The sequence below is a fragment of the Tursiops truncatus genome, chromosome 11 (assembly GCF_011762595.2).
Source record: "Tursiops truncatus isolate mTurTru1 chromosome 11, mTurTru1.mat.Y, whole genome shotgun sequence".
Taxonomy (NCBI): domain Eukaryota; kingdom Metazoa; phylum Chordata; class Mammalia; order Artiodactyla; family Delphinidae; genus Tursiops; species Tursiops truncatus.
In genome coordinates, this window is record NC_047044.1 from 8,507,820 (window position 1) to 8,524,663 (window position 16,844).

General features: G+C 40.0%; 1 protein-coding gene across 13 annotated transcripts in view; it reads right to left on the reverse strand.

Annotated features, from left to right (window-relative positions):
* TNRC6B (trinucleotide repeat containing adaptor 6B) overlaps positions 1-16,844 on the reverse strand; it is a 262,411-nt gene that overhangs the window by 179,254 nt on the left and 66,313 nt on the right. For 7 of the 13 annotated variants that reach the window (XR_012324172.1, XM_073788160.1, XM_073788159.1 and 4 more), the window contains exons 1-2: positions 13,823-13,956; positions 13,010-13,100 (exon numbers count right to left, since the gene is read on the reverse strand). The exons of 1 other annotated variant lie outside the window; for it this stretch is intronic. Coding sequence is in view for 9 of the 12 variants with exons in the window: in XM_073788160.1 (XP_073644261.1) it covers positions 13,010-13,100; positions 13,823-13,941 (210 nt within the window). In the remaining 3 variants the exon portion in view is untranslated. Of the gene's footprint in view, positions 1-13,009; positions 13,101-13,822; positions 14,014-16,844 lie in introns of those variants that run through there. 5 more of the 13 variants (XM_073788158.1, XM_019943730.3, XM_073788156.1 and 2 more) reach the window with 2 other exon arrangements.

Here is a 16,844-nt window from a genome sequence, read left to right on the forward strand (position 1 = left end):
CAGCATAGGAATCACCTATGCTGGTGATTCACCTATTCATATTTATGAATCACCAACATAAATTCCAGGGTCCCAACTCTTGAGATTCTGTTTCAATAAGTCCAGGGTGGACCTTGGGCACTTTCATTTTAAAAAGCACACAATATGCAAATCAAAACCACAATGAGATAGCATTTCATATTCACTAGAATGGCTAGAATAAAAAAATACAATAACAAGTGTTGGTGAGGATGTGGACAAATTGAATCCTCACACATTTCTGGTGGGAATTTAAAATGAGGCGGCTTTGGAAAACAGTCTGGCAGTTCCTCAAAAAGTAAAACAGAGAGTTACCATATGACCCAGCAATTCCACTCCTGGTTAATGAAAAGCATATGTCTATACAAACTTACACAAAAATGTTCACAGCAGCATTATTTGTAACAGCCAAAAAGTGGAAACAACCCAATTTTCCATCACCTGATGAATGGATAAACAAAATGTAGTATATATAATAAAATATTATATATAATAAATTGTATATATTGTATATAAAATATTATATCTTATATATGTATACAACAAAATATTATTCAGCCATAAAAAGGAGTGAAGTACTGATACATGTTACAACATAGTTGAACTTTAAAAACATACTAAGTGAAAGAAGTCTCACACACAAAGGACACATATTGTATGATTCTATTTATATAAAATGGCCAGAATAGGCAATTGTATAGAGACATAAAGTAGACTAGTGGTTGCCTGAGGTCAAGAGGAACAGGAATGGGGAGTGACTGATAATGGCTACAGGGTTTCCTTCTGGCAAAATGAAAATTTTCTTAAATTAGGTTGTATTATTTTTTAGATTCCACATATAAGTGATATCATAACACTGTTTGTCTTTGTCTGACTTAATTCACTAAGCATAACATTCTCTCATTTTTTTAATATAAATTTGTTTATTTATTTATTTTTGGCTGTGTTGGGTCTTCGTTGGTGCATGCAGGCTTTCTCTAGTTGCAGCAAGCGGGGGCTACTTTTCATTATGGTGCGCGGGTTTCTCATTGCAGTGGCTTCTCTTATTGCAGAGCACGGGTTCTAGGTGCGCGGGCTACAGTAGTTGTGGCAGGCGGTCTTAGTTGCTCCGTGGCATGTGGGATCTTCCTGGACCAGGGCTCGAACCAGTGTCCCCTGCATTGGCAGGTGGATTCTTAACCATGGCGCCACCAGGGAAGTCCCTCTCATATTGTTTCAAATGGCAGGGTCATTCTTTTTACAGTTGAGTAATATTTCATTATGCATATATACATAACCATTCATCTGTTGATGGACACGGGTTACTTCCATATCTTGGGTCGTAAACAGTGCTGCTATGAACATTGGGGTGCATGTATCTTTTCGAATTAGTGTTTTCATTTTTTTCTGGACATATGCCCAGGAGTGGAATTGCTGGATCATATGGTAATTCTATTTTTAGGCATTTTTTAAAATAAATTTATGTATTTATTATTTGTTTTTATTTTTGGCTGTGTTGGGTCTTCATTGCTGCGCATGGGCTTTCTCTAGTTGAGGCAAGCAGGGCTACTCTTCATTGCGGTGCGCAGGCTTCTCATTGTCGTGGCTTCACTTGTTGCAGAGCATGGGCTCTAGAGCGCAGGCTCAGTAGTTGTGTCACACGGGCTTAGTTGCTCCGAGACGTGGGATCTTCTTGGGCCAGGGATTGAACCTGTGTCCCCTGCATTGGCAGGCGGATTCTTAACCACTGCACCACCAGGGAAGCCCTATTTTTAGTTTTTTGAGGAACCTCCAAACTGTTTTCATAATAGCTGTACCAATTTACATTTCCACCAACAGTGTACGAGGATCCCCTTTTCTTCATACCCTCTCCAACGTTTGTTATTGTACACTTTTTGATGACATCCATTCTGACAGGTGTGAGGTGATATCTCATTGTTGTTCTGATTTGCATTTCTCTAATAATTAGCAATGTTATTATTTCATGTGCCTGTTAGCCATCTGTATGTCTTCTTTGAAAAAATGTCTATTCAGGTCTTCTGCTCATTTTTTGAGTCATTCGTTTTCTTCTGATATTGAGTTGTATGACCTGTTTGTATATTTTGGAATATTAACCGCTTGTCAGTCACATCATTTGCAAATATTTTCTCCCATGGGTTATCTTTTCATTTTGTCAGTGGTTTCCTTTGCTGTTCAAAAGCTTTTAAGTTTAATTAGGTCTCATTTGTTTATTTTTGCTTTTATTTCTTTTGCCTTAGGAGACGAATCCAAAAAAATATTGCTATAATTTATGTAAAAGAGTGTTTTACCTATGTTTTCTTGTAGGAATTATGTGGTTTCAGGTATTACATTTAGGTATTTAATCCATTTTGAGTTTGTTTTTATATATGGTGTGAGGAAATGTTCTAATCTCATTGTTTTACGTGTGGCTATCCAGTTTTCCCACCACCACTTATTGAAAAGACTGTCTTTTCTCCATTGTATATTCTTGCCTATTTTGTCATAGATTAATTGAACGTAGGTACATGGATTTATTTCTGGGCTATTCTGTTCCATTGATCTGTGCGTCTAATTCTGTGCCAGTACCATGCTGCTTTGCTTACTGTAGCTTTGTAGTATAGTTTGAAGTCTGGGAGGGTGATACCTCCAGTTTTGTTCTTTTTCTTCTCAAGACTGCTTTGGCAGTTTGTGGTTCCATACGATTTAGGATCCAATCCAAGAGCATGGAATATCTTTCCATTTCTTTGTATCATCTTCGATTTCCTTCATCAATGAGTTTTTAGATTATAGGTCTTTCACCTCCTTGGTTAAGTTTATTCCTCGGTATTTTATTCTTTTTTGATGTGATTTTAAATTTTTTTTTTTTTTTTACTTTCTCTTTCTGATAGTTCATTATTAGTGTATAGAAAAGCAACAGATTTCTGTATATCAATCTTATATCCTGCAACTTTGTTGAATTCATTTATTAGTTCTAATAGTGAACTGTATACTTTATTTTTTTAATTTTAATATAATTCTTAAAGTTTACTTTCCATTTACAGTTATTATAAAATATAGCCGATATTTTGAATTGTATACTGTAAATGAGTAAATTTTATGGTATGTTAAGCATATCTTAAGAAAACTGTTAAGAAAGAAAAGAAAAATATCCAAGGTAATTCTTATGTATACAGGCATACCTCAGAGATTGTGGGTTTGTTTCCAGACAACCACAATAACGCAGATATTGCAATAAAGCGAGTTATATGATTTTTTTTGTATCCCAGAGCACGTACAAGTTATGTTTACACTATACTGTAGTCTATTAAGTGTACAGTAGCATTATGCCTAAAAGAAACAATGTACCTTAATTAAAAAATACTTTATCGCTAAAAAAATGCTAACCATCATCTGAGCCTTCAGCAAATTGTAATCTTTTTGCAACAGTAACACTGAAGATCAGTGAGTACAGATCACCATAATGAATATAATAATGACAAAAAAGTTTGAAATATCATGAGAATAACCAAAATGTGACACAGAGACCCGAAGTGAGAAAATGCTGTTTTTGAAAAAATGGTGCCGATAGACTTGCCTGACGCATGGTTGCCACAAACCTTCAATTTGTAAGAAACGCATTATCTGTGAAGCAAAATAAAGCAAAATGCAATAAAATGAGGTGTGCCTGTACTAAAGTGACACAAACCTGAATTAGTTTCTACTGTTCTTATACTTGGACCTTTTCTCATTTCCCAGGTCCCATCTATTCTTATATGCTGAGAACTCCGAAGTATATACCTTGATATCCTCTCTTCTGAGTTCCAAGATGCCTACTAAATATCTTCTCCTGGAGTGCCTAAAGGCACCTCAGTATTTCAAAATCCAAACCCTCCATACATAACCCAGTTAACCACAACAACAATAATAGTTAACAACAGCTACAACAAACCTTGCTCTATCTCTTATATTATTGCATGTATCATTCAAGCTGGAAACTCCAGATTTGCCTCTAAGTGCCGCCATCCCATTCTTTCTGAACATTTCTCCTGTTAGTCCTCTCCTCTTTAGACCCACTGTTATTGCCTGATTCCAAGCCTTCCTCAATCTGACTCTTACCTGGTCTCCCTGTATCCATTTTAAACCCTGTCTGTAACCATTTCTCCACCCTGCTGCTACAGTGATGCTTCTAAAACACATATCAGACCAAGTTTCTCCCCTTCTAGCTGTACCCTATTGCCTGCATGGGATTCTGTCTAACCTCATGTCTCACAGTCTCACACACACATCCCAATGCTCCAACACCTCTCCTCAAGAGAAGTGTATGACTCTGAAAATGCACAAAGCACCCTTTTCCCTCATATGCATTCTTCTACACCCAGGTGAACTTTCTAGGAAGCTTCTCTGATATAAGTAAACAGAGTTGATTACTCTGCCATATGACTTCTTCAGGATGGAGTACTGAACTTAGTGTGGTCTCTGGAGTCAGACAGACCTGGAATCTAATCCAAATTATGTTGTTTGCCAGCTATGTAAACAAATGGGAAAAATACCTACCTTGCATGGTTTCTTTCCCAGTCTGCTCTTAAAATACCAGAATCTATAAAATCCTGTTATAAATTTGGTAAGTCAGATTCAGTCTAAGGTAGAAATATCCTGAACTTAAAGAAGCAAAAGACTGTCTAAATCATCTCATTTAATTCTCTTTAGTGTAAAGCAGTCAATAGATCACTTTATTCTTTGTAGACAAAGACTAAGTTTACTTGTTACCTTTAGTAACAATAAAAGGAATGTTACAGCTAAAATGTTGACTTCCTGATTCAATAAATATTTTTTATTTGTAGTAATTAATAGAGATACATGGGCATTTAAATCTACAGCTATAACTTTTAAATCCTAGAGTTTATTCATTTTTATTATTTTATTATAAATATTTAAATATACGAAAAAAGTACAGAGAGTAAGATTACAAACACCCAACTGCTCAGTTTTATTATAAACTTTACTATAGTTGCTTAGATTTTGCTTATTAAAAAAAAAAAATCCAAGCCTACAGCTGCATAATCTCTATAATTAGTAAGCCAACACGAATTCATTTAGACTATCAACCTAAATTATACTAAATTTAAACTGAGAAATAGCTGTGGAATTGAAATTAAGAATTCTAATCCATCCTCACTGAGAAATATGTATAATGGAAGATTATATCAGTGTTTATTAGAGACTTACCCAGGAATGCTGGGTTTTGCCTCCCAATTCATATGTCTTTTTTTTTTTTGGCCACATCGCACAGCATGTGGGATCTTAGTTCCCCGACCAGGGATTGAACCCGCACCCCCTGCATTGGAAGCGTGCAGTCTTAACCACTGGACCGTCAGGGAAGTCCCTCATATGTCATTTATGGGATCTACTTCCTCATCTCTGGTCCCTGCTATCCTACTCAAAGAACTCAAGACCCAATGGAAATCAGTCCATAGGCTGGGTTGGGCTAATCAGATTCTCTTTCTTTTAGAGAATTTGAGGGTCAAGATGCAGATATTCTAGTCTGTCCTCTACATCAACACCAGCTATCATAAGAAAGCAAACCATAGGGACTTCCCTGGTGGCGCAGTGGTTAAGAATCCGCCTGCCAATGCAGGGGACATGGGTTTGAGCCCTGGTCCGGGAAGATCCCACATGCCTTGGAGCAACTAAGCCCGTGTGACACAACTACTGAGCCTGCGCTCTAGAGCCCATGAGCCACAACTACTGGGCCCACGTGCCACAACTACTGAAGCCCATGCGCCTAGAGCCTGTGCTCCGCAACAAGAGAAGCCACCGCAATGAAAAGCCCACGCACCGCCACGAAGAGTAGCCCCTACCTGCTGCAACCAGAGAAAACTCGCATACAGCAACGAAGACCCAATGCAGCCAAAATATTAATTAATTAATTAATTTTAAAAGATGCACTTAAAAAAAAAAGAAAGCAAACCATAAAGTAAAATGCACATATCTCTTCCATTCTTTAAAAATCTGTTGCCTATTATAGAAGGGTGGGGAGGGATGGATTGGGAGTTTGGGATTAGCAGATGTAGACTATTATATAGAAAATGGATAAACAACAAGGTCCTACTGTATAGCACACAAACTATACTCAGTATTCTGTGATAAACCATAATGGAAAAGAATATGAAAAAGAATGTGTGTGTGTGTGTGTGTGTGTGTGTGTGTGTGTGTATCTGAATCATTTTGCTGTACAGCAGAAATTAACACAACATTGTAAATCAACTATACTTCAATAAAATAAAATCTAAAAAAAGATATCTGTTGACTATTATTAAAACTCCTTAGCCTAAAATTACCTGGTCTCTGCCATTACCTCCTCTTCAACCTAGCACCCAACACTCATATCACTGTGTTGTGGATTAAAGATGACCCTAAATTTTCTGCCAGTCCTCTCAATGAGAAGTGGGATCTGTTTTTCCTTCTTTTGAATCTAGAGTGGCCCTATGACTTGCTTTAATTCAACAGAAGGCAGAGGGAGTAAAGCTGTGTGACTTTTGAGGCTGGACCTTAATATAACTCAGCTTTTGCATGCTGGGAATGTTCCCTCTTGGGAGTCCAGTCTCCATGCTGCGAGAAACCCAAGCCAGGTAGAGAGGTCATATGTAGGAGACCCTTGACGCTCGGGTCAACAGCCTTAAGCTAAGCTCCCAGCTGACAGCCAACATTGACTGCCAGCTATGTGAGTGACCCACTTTGGACATTTCTGGCCAGTTGGGCCTCCAGATGATGGCAGCCCTTGCTGACACCACTTTGGGCCCTACTGAGCCCAGCCAACTACAGAGTCATGAGAGTTAATAATAAGTTGTGGTGGTGGTAGTGGTGGTGTGTGTATTTGTATGTTTTAATGTATATAACTTTTATTTTTAAGAACAGGTTTAGGTTAACAGAATTAAATAATTAACTGAATGATTACAAAGGTATATCTTTTTTAAACAATATCTTAATTACAAAGAATAAAACAGAAGGGAAAATATAAATAAATAGCTACAATACAAAATATGTCAGTAAATCCACACTAGAATGGAAACGCCCTGGTAACACAGAGTCCCACTATGGAATAGCTAGCCCAGGCACTAAGAAACTGATCACTGCATTCAGAAAGTCAAAGCCACAATGTCAGATAAAATAGTACCTGTTTTTAGATTAATGTGACAGCATAAGCACAAAAATACTAAATAAATTAAGTTACATGAGTCTCTCTCTAAGAGAACTGTGCCAATGAAGTTCATGCTCCCACCTTTGGATTTCTGATACGGCATCAAAGACTTTTTTACAGAACATAATTTTCATACTTAACTTCTGAAAATGTGGAACAATAAGACAGATTCATGGGTAACTGTGTTAATTCTATTCAAGTTTCTCTCTCACAGACCCAGCAGGGAAATTAAATAAGCCCTGAAGTAGTCCTTGGGAAAAATATAAGGAATAGTCACTGTGCCTCCAAAGGATATATTCAGGGGCTTCTGAAGTTTTACATTAATAATAACTCTGTCAACTTGCTGTCCTTCAGCATTTACAATAGAAGCTTTCATTAAAATAGCAGAACTCTGTTTGAGAAAGTGATTAGGTCACACAAAATTATATTTAGTGACCATTCAGGGAACAAAGCTAGTTCTAAACTAACGTGAAATTTAACATTCTTTTTTCTTGCTTCCATTTAAAATTCTTGCGGCTCCAATAATCAAAAGAAAGAAAAATCACAGGTCACTGAGGCAGCTCTGTGTGTCAGCACCCAGCACGGTTCCTGGCACATAATAGATGCTCAATAAGTATTTGCAGAATTAATGAGAAGAAAAGAGGAGGGGGGAAAGGGACGTAAAAAAAAAAATAAGCAAGGAAAAATGGAAAGAACGCTTGTACGTAACTACAGATTCATCTATGGCCAACCTACAGCCAACTGTCAGAAACCACCCTCTGCTTTTTATCTTTCTAGCACAGACACAGTCTCTAAACTCAAGAGACTGAAATGTACATCTCCCAACTCTTGAAGAATATATAATCCCCAGTCCATCTCTGAACTTAAACAAACATCTCTCTCCAAAAAAAACTATGGAAGATGTTGCAAAGTTTCAGAGAATACTTCTTCAAAAGGAGCATCAAAATTCTCCAAGAAGACTTCCTTTGTCAGTCCTGTCTGACCATAAGCATCCCTCATTTCTGTTTGTACAACACTTACATGGGTATTTTTAAAAACTGCATTGACCCTTTCATTCACTTATTAGATTTCTTAGCACCTTCTCTACAAACGCAATTCCAAAACTTCCCCTTAAAAGGAAACCTAAACTCGTCATTTCAAGTCCTTAATTGTGCACTCTAAACTCTCCAAATAACAATGACTTCTGTTCCAGAGGCAACATGAAGAAAAGCTGAACCCCGCTTTCTTTCTTTCCTCCTCTAAATATCTCTCCACCACCAGACAGGAGTCAGAAGGGCAGGGTTCAGGCCTGAGCCCAGGCACCACCACAGCAGCAAAGGCCGGCCTCACCGATCCCCGGGGCTTCTTTCAAGCTCACAAGCATGGTGAACCTCTTCCAGAAACACACTCTGCCTTCCTCCACTCATTTCTTTCCTCTTTTCTCAAACATGCATGGGCCTCCTCCATTAAAAAAAAATCTTTCACTTGAACTAGTAATGCCTCCTTCTCACTTCATTTACTTCTAAATTTCCTACAACTGGATAGTAGACTACAGCCACAACTCTTACTTTTTTTTATCATTTAATTTCTTTTTAACCCATCAAATTAGTTTCTCATCCTCTTACTCTTGCAGACCATTAATAAATTCCTTTCAAAAACTTTCTTATTATGGGGACTTCCCTGGTGGTCCAGTGGTTAAGACTCTGTGCTCCCACTGCAGGGGGCGCAGGTTCGATCTCTGGTTGGGGAACTAAGATCCTATGTGCCGTGCAGAGGGGCCAAAGAAAAAACTTTCTTATTATGGAAAATTTCAAGTACATACAAAGTAAATACAAATGAACCCCTACGTACCCATCACCAAGCTTCAACAGTCGTCAACATTCTGTCATTCTTGTTTCAGCCATACTTACATCCATTCTCCATCCCTATTTAATTATATTATTTTACAGTTTTCACAGGGAAATTGTACCTGGAAAGTTGTAATTTTTATTGTAAATGTAAATTATAGAATTATAATTTTGACAAATGGATATACCTGTATAACTTACACCCCTATCGGACATAGAACGCCTCCATCCCTCCAGAAAATTTTCTTGCGTCCCTTCTCTTTAATTAATTCTTCAAAAAACAAATCCAGATGCATTTTCTCAGTTACCAATCTCCTTGGCTTCTTAGCAGCATCTGACAGTACTGATTCTACCTTTTTCTTGAAATTTGCCTCTCGATTTTATGAAGCAAAGTATTCCAGTTCGGGCTTCCCTGGTGGCACAGTGGTTGAGAGTCTGCCTGCCGATGCAGGGGACGCGGGTTCGTGCCCCGGTCCGGGAAGATCCCACATGCCGCGGAGCAGCTGGGCCCGTGAGCCATGACCGCTGGGCCTGCGCGTCCGGAGCCTGTGCTCCGCAGCGGGAGAGGCCACAGCGGTGAGAGGCCGGTGTACCGAAAAAAAAAAAAAAAAAAAAAAAAGTATTCCAGTTCATCCTCAAGTCATGTCAGCTTTACCACCAAAATACACCTCAAGTCTGTCTTCCTCCACGTCAGTGCAGGATGCTAATCCATCTTCTCTCTCTCCTGGGTGACTGACTACGACTGTCTTCTTTCTCATTGGTCTCCCTGCTCCCACTCTTGCTTCTCTCCGACCCATTCTCCACACAGCAACCAGAGTGATCTTTTAAAAATGCAATCATATCACGCTACTCCCTAACTTAACAGCCTTTTATGGCTTCCCAGTTGACAGAGGATAAATCCACATTCTACATCAGGGCCTTCAAGTTCTTGCAAGGTCTTGGCCTCCCTGTATAACTTCCTATCACCGCTGGGCCTCACGGGACTTTTGATAGTTCTTGGAAGAGGTCAAAGTCTTTTGAAGCTGTTTCTTCTGTCTGGAATACTGTTCTTCTAGCTCTTTACACAACTGGCTCCCTCGGCCTTTACCTCTCAGCTGAAATGCCACCTTTCCAGAGTGGCCTTCCTTGACTAACCTAAGCTTGTCCTCCCAGTCACCCTATATTACATTATTTTATTTTCTTCATGGTATTGACCATAATCCACAATTACTGTCTTTATTTACATTTGTTTCTCCCACTGAAACATAACCACCTCGAGAGTAAGAAGCCCGTCTTTTCTATTTATTGTTGTGTATCCCCTAATAGCACATGCTCAAGAATTATTTATTTTTTAAAAAATGGATACACTTCAGTATCGTTTTATAGAAAAGCCCCACTTTTTCTCAAAACCAGTTACCTTTCCTAACTTCTTTCTGTTAACAGAAAACCACAAATTATGTTACCATAGTACTATGATAAATTCCTGCATTAACATCAAATCATTCGGAATATAATAAGATTTTAAACAAAGAGAAGCAGAAGAAAGAAAAAAGTCATAAAAACATAACTTAAACTAAGACTGATGAAAACAAAGTTATAATCTAATTTTTAAGAACAAAGCACCGGGCTTCCCTTGTGGCACAGTGGTTAAGAATCCGCCTACCAATGCAGGGGACACGGGTTCGAGCCCTGGTCTGGGGAGATCCCACATGCTGCAGAACAACTAAGCCCGTGCACCACAACTACTTAGCCTGTGGCTCTAGATCCCATGAGCCACAACTACTGAATCCTGCGCCTAGAGCCCGTGCTCCGCAACAAGAGAAGCCACTGCAATGAGAAGCCCGTGCACCGCAACGAATAATAGTCCCCACTCGCTGCAACTACAGAAAGCCCGCACCCAGCAACAAAGACCCAATGCAGCCAAAAAAAAAAAGAACAAAGCATCTACTTATTATAAGTATAAAAGGAATATTCTTTTATTCTTTAGTCTGATTCTAAACTAATAAAATATTCAATAATTGAAAATCAAGCAATGCAATCCTTCCTCCCCTGCTCCCAGAAAGAAGGTAGAAACTGAATCTCTGGTACAATTAAATATTCTACATTGGTCTAGTTACATGCCTGTCAAGCAACCTTCCAGTTACAACCTAGCTTTCTAGGGAGAGAATGTACTAACCAGAAGATCCAAGAATCCAGTCTTCCTTAACATTGTAGTTCATTATAAATTAATTAATTAGTGTCTTGGGGAAGGGTCTGTGGGTACTATAGAAATCCTGGGGTTTGTGTATTTTGGGTGACCTGGGTGTGTGTTTGGGGGAGATTCCTAGAGTGTGTCCAGATGTTACATATTCTGACTCTCCCTAAATCAGATTCAGGATCTAGACGAGTCTGATCAAAGTCTATATAGGCTTCTCCTTTGGCTACAGAAAGAAGGAAGAGATCTGGTGAGGGGGAAAAAAACAAACAAGAAGACAGGATGACATCTGTCCTTCTACCTAACACATGGACTGCAGTGAGGGGGGATTCAGAAAGAAGCTGAAGCATCTTTCACAAGGGACCCTGAGACTCAGGGCACAAACCGTGCTTCTCTGAAGCCCAGCCCACAAAGCCCAACAGAGCAGAGACGGGGGCGGCCTCTCTAAAACTTGGTGAAGTGTTTGTTGTATGAGGCCAATAGGCAGCGAGGACTGATCTGATGGGAACCCACAGACGTCTTTTTTAATAATTTATTGATGTGAAATCCACATAACAGAAAATGAACAATCCAGGGGCATCTGGTATATTTACAATGTCGTACAACCACCACCTCTATTGAGTTCCAAAACATTTTCATCACCCCAAACAGAAACCCCATACCCATTAAGCAGTCACTCCTCATTCCCCTTCCCCTCAGCCAATCCCTGGCAACCACCAGTCTGTGTTCTGTTTACGGATTTATCTATTCTACATGTTTCATATAAATGGAATCACACAATATGCGACCTTTTGTGCCTGGCTTCTTCCAATTAGCATGATGCTTTGGAGGTTCCCGGTGACATCTAACCCCTCTCCACTTTTGCTCTGGTGAAAGAATAAGCTTTCCCACAGAGAGTACCAGTAGCAGTGGCAGCAGAAAAGGGACAGCCCTCAGGAGGGTTCAGAGCAGATAACATGCTGGGCACTGTCCAGGACACAGTGTGAGATACCCTCAGAGCTCCCAGGGAGGGACAGGAGACAATTTTGACAGGAGAAAGAGGGATGTGAAAGTGATACCGAGGGTTCCGTATAACCAGGAAGAGAAACAGCCAAGGAGACTCTGGACATGAAGCCAGATATATACAGATATAGATAAACACATACATAACTACTTATACACAGGTGACAATGATAGCACTCATTTAAGCTTTAGCTTGAAAAACCGAACCAATTACCATTTAAAAATTTATAATTAAAAGTGTCTAAAGGGCTTCCCTGGTGGCGCAGTGGTTGAGAGTCCGCCTGCTGATGCAGGGGACACAGGTTCGTGCCCCGGTCCGGGAAGATCCCACATGCCGCAGAGCGGCTGCGCCCGTGAACCATGGCTGCTGAGCCTGCGCATCTGGAGCCTGTGCTCCCCAACGGGAGAGGCCACAACAGTGAGAGGCCCGCGTACCACAAAAAAAAAAAAAAAAAAAGTGTCTAAAAAATTATCAGTGATACCTCTGTGTAGCAGGAATAAGGGACAGAGTTTTACCTTTTACCTTATACACTTCTGATTTGTTTTAATTTTTAAAATAAGTATATACAACTTGTATAATAAAACCTTAAAGTAGTCTACAAATGAATCATAAATTTTTCTATGAGTTCAGAAAAATTTGTTTTAAATTTGTCACCGAGTGTAACAAAAACGGATAGTGAGAAGAAACAAACTCCTCTCAATCTTAGGTTAGGTTCTAATTTAAATCAATCAAATTTCTAAATTCACCTAAAACATAACACCCACTCTATTCAATCACTGCTCCTGTTGTTTAATTTCTGCTCAAATTATTTGCACCTTTAGTAATTCACTGACCTTGGAACTGCTTTCTTCCGATACTTCTCCCTCATTGGTCTGCATGGGAACAGACTCTGTGCAAAACTCTGCAGAAACACACAAATACTGCCTAAAAGAGGTAAGAAGAGAAAAAAAACACATAAGGAATTCAGTGTGAAAATCTGTTTTCTCAGACTATACTGAAATTCTGTCACTGAGACCATAGATACTGTGAAGCAATGACCTTAAGTAATGTGTGTGCGCACGTGCACGTGTGTGTGTGTGTGTGTGTGTGTGTGTGTGTGTGTGTGTCTGTATACATATGCATCCTAGATAAGAAAGGAGGGAGAGAGGTAGGGAGAGAGTTTTCCCCACCTTAGGGGAGAATAATTAGGACAGGTTTAAGACACTGGAATATTAAACAGTTCTAGATGTCTTTCCTCTTTTTGACTTTTGGCAGAGGTAATAGTGAAAATCTTCAGCAATTCATACAGTACAAACACTGACCTGTCAGAAAAGAGGCCGACCTAAGTAGACTAGGGGACCAATTATGCTGTAGCAGGTCATACTGTCTGGCTATTAGGCTAGGCTATTGAAAGTATCGGGGTTTCTTGGGTTTATAATTTATGTTCAACATTTATGGTATTTTATAACTGAAATTAAGGTGTACTCTAATGGTTGATCCCACCTTTTTATTTTAAGAAAATCTGCTTAATAAAATAAATGTCAGTTAATTTATTTTTATATGAGAACAGACTATTCATAGGGCAAGAGAATAAAAAGTAGTAATTTTTCCTCTAAGAAGAAGATGAGTCCAATAAAAGTGTTAAAAGTTTATGAATTAAAATGTACCAGGGGCTTCCCTGGTGGCGCAGTGGTTGAGAGTCCGCCTGCCGATGCAGGGGACACGGGTTCGTGCCCCAGTCCAAGGGGATCCCACATGCCGTGGAGCGGCTGGGCCCATGAGCCATGGCCGCTGAGCCTGCGCGTCTGGAGCCTGTGCTCCGCAATGGGAGAGGCCACAACAGTGAGAGGCCCACGTACTGCAAAAAAAAAAAAAAAAAAAAAAAGTACCAAAAAGAAACTACTAAAAGTTTATGCAACATTCAAATTAATTCACTAAGTACGTAATTATTAAGGAATAAGTACTCAAACTGATACAAAGCAAATCTCCATTATAATACAGGTATGAATATTTCAAAGCCTTTCAAATATTTCAAAGGGCTCATAGCTACAAAATATGAAAGCTAAAAAGACGTTTGACAGTGAATCCTTTTGGTGTGCAGAGAAATCTTTATGAATACAGCAGGTTTGGGGACCTCGCAAACTCGTTCTGGTGTAGGCTTCTCAATAACCAAGACCTAAGGCCAAAAAGGTATTGAATATTTCTGGAAATCTGTTTCCTTACCTGTTGGGTGGGAAAGGGTATCGAAATACCTACTGTGCTCACCTAATAAGGTTTTTTGGGAAGCAATGTGTATTTATGTAACGAAATGTAAAATTGGTACAGTGGAAGCCCCTTAACCAACACCAATTCACTCACTCCGCGTGAACTGACACTGTCCATTCCCTCTGTAAAATACACAGGTGAAGCTCACAGAAAGTGAAACAGGCTTTCTCTAGTTGGTTTTGTCCCTCACCTGTTTATGACAGTTGTGCAAAAGCAGAATTACTCTTTCTATAAAAACTAAATTGACAGCACTGGAAAAACTCGATAACATTAACTAGGAAGATCTGGTATACAAATTGCTTCACAAAAGTCTTTTAAGTTCTCGTTCTGCTTTACTGAAATAGAGATTGTATTTCATAGATGATACATTACAGGCATAGCTGACCAGAAAAGACACCCCCATTATTTCTGTGCCGTTTTCGTTTGAATGCGCTGGAAAGAAGAACGCTTCTTCCCCTCTCCTGAGGTTTCACTCCTGGCTCCACTCCATCCACACATTCCACCCCAGTGGAGGTGCAGGATCTTATCTGAATGGTGAGTTCAGAAGGAGAAACAAGGTATGTGAGCTCAGCCCCTTCTGTCTCTTACCTTCGGAAGCCAGCTGTCCCTCAGGAGCACGCATTGTGCTCCACTCTCATACCCATCAATACAGGTCCCTCACGTAAACCTGTGACAGGTAAGTCTGCTGAATTCTGAGCTTCACTGTTAAGACTCTTGCCCGTAGATGTAAGCTGCATTCTCCAAAACAGCTTTATTAGTAATAAAGATGATATTTTGGTCTCCCAAATGCCCTACTCTTCTATTTCTCAATGGTATAGAACTCAGCCTAGGGAAAAGGTGCTATTTATTAGATCTCTCAAAGACCTAAATCTGGCACATGAGACTAGAGTCTTGATTAATAGACATGAGGCAAAATTTGGGGAGAAAAATACACATGAAATTTCTGAGGCTTCTGTTGGGCCCAGGACTCTGGGCCTTGGTCTTTTGTGAGGGGGCAAAGTGCTTTGACCTTATAGAGGTTTACATTAGTCCACATGAGTTTTTACAGTTATATACTAGCTTTTAACTACTGAGGCTAAATTAGAAGTTTATAAAGCATAGGGGGGCTTCCCTGGTGGCACAGTGGTTAAGAATCCACCTGCCAATGCAGGGGACACGGGTTCGAGCCCTCGTCTGGGAAGATCCCACATGCCGTGGAGCAACTAAGCCCATATGCCACAACCACTGAGCCTGCGTTCTAGAGCCCGCAAGCCACAACTACTAAAGCCCACGTGCCTAGAGCCCGTGCTCCACAACAAGAGAAGCCACCGCAATGAGAAGGCCGTGCACCGCAACGAGGCATAGCCCCCGCTCGCCTCAACTAGAGAAAAGCCTGTGCACAGCAATGAAGACCCAACGCAGACAAAAATAAAATAAATTTAAAAAAAAAAGACAATTTTATAAAGCATAGGCCACACTGTATTTTGACCTTAGTGTAACTGTAGTTATGGCAACTCTGTCTTCAGGTATGTGGCTGTTTCTATAGAGACAAGGCTGCATGCACCAGGCAGAGAAGCCTGAGCAAAGGCTTGGGGGCTTCACCGGCCTCAGCAAAGCAACAAGCCACAACTGGTCGTGGCGGCAGCAGTGGTGGTGGTGGCACTGAAAGCTCATCTAAATGTCAGCTGTGCAAGTGGCCTCAGCATACATCAGCCACTCTGGCCTAGCAAGCAAATGCCAGCTGTGCTGGCCTCAGCAAAGGCAATAGGGCATTATCAGGCTTGGGTGGCTTCAAAGCACAGAAGGCTGCTGCCTGACCTTGAATTATGCAGGCACAGCTTTTCCTAAGCAGACATGGCTGAGGCAATGATTAGACTTTAGGGAAAAGAGACTTTCTTCATACAGGCCTTTTAGATATTTAGCAAGTACAACCATTATTTGCTGCATATAAGCTGCAAGGCAGCTGAATTTCAAACAGCACATGTGCTATAAAACCAGTGAAGTTCTATGTTTAAATAGTTTGTTCTAGGCTTATATAGGCAATTCAAAGGGGAAATGGAAGTTGAGAGGTTTCTCACTAAATGTCATACTGATGTCCTTAATTTGCTCTCTCTTTTTTTTTTTGGTTGATTTTGAACTATCCTTAATGTTTTTCAATGTGTTTCTTGAGAAAGCCTCTAAGACATTCTTGTTTGAAGTCGTGGCTTATAGTTGTGTCTAAGGGTCTAAATCAGTTTTACTGCCCTTTTGACAAAAACGAAGGTGAATAAAGTAGGTGACCGATGATAGTCTTGACCTGGCACAGTGCTTCAGCACACACAGGACAGGCCTCAGCAGACGTTAACGAGCAAATACGAGTAACGTCATGCAGCCTCTGTGCTCGAGCTTCTCTAAAGAAGTTGGCAAATATGTTCATATTTTCAAAGTCCTCCAGGATCCAGCCCT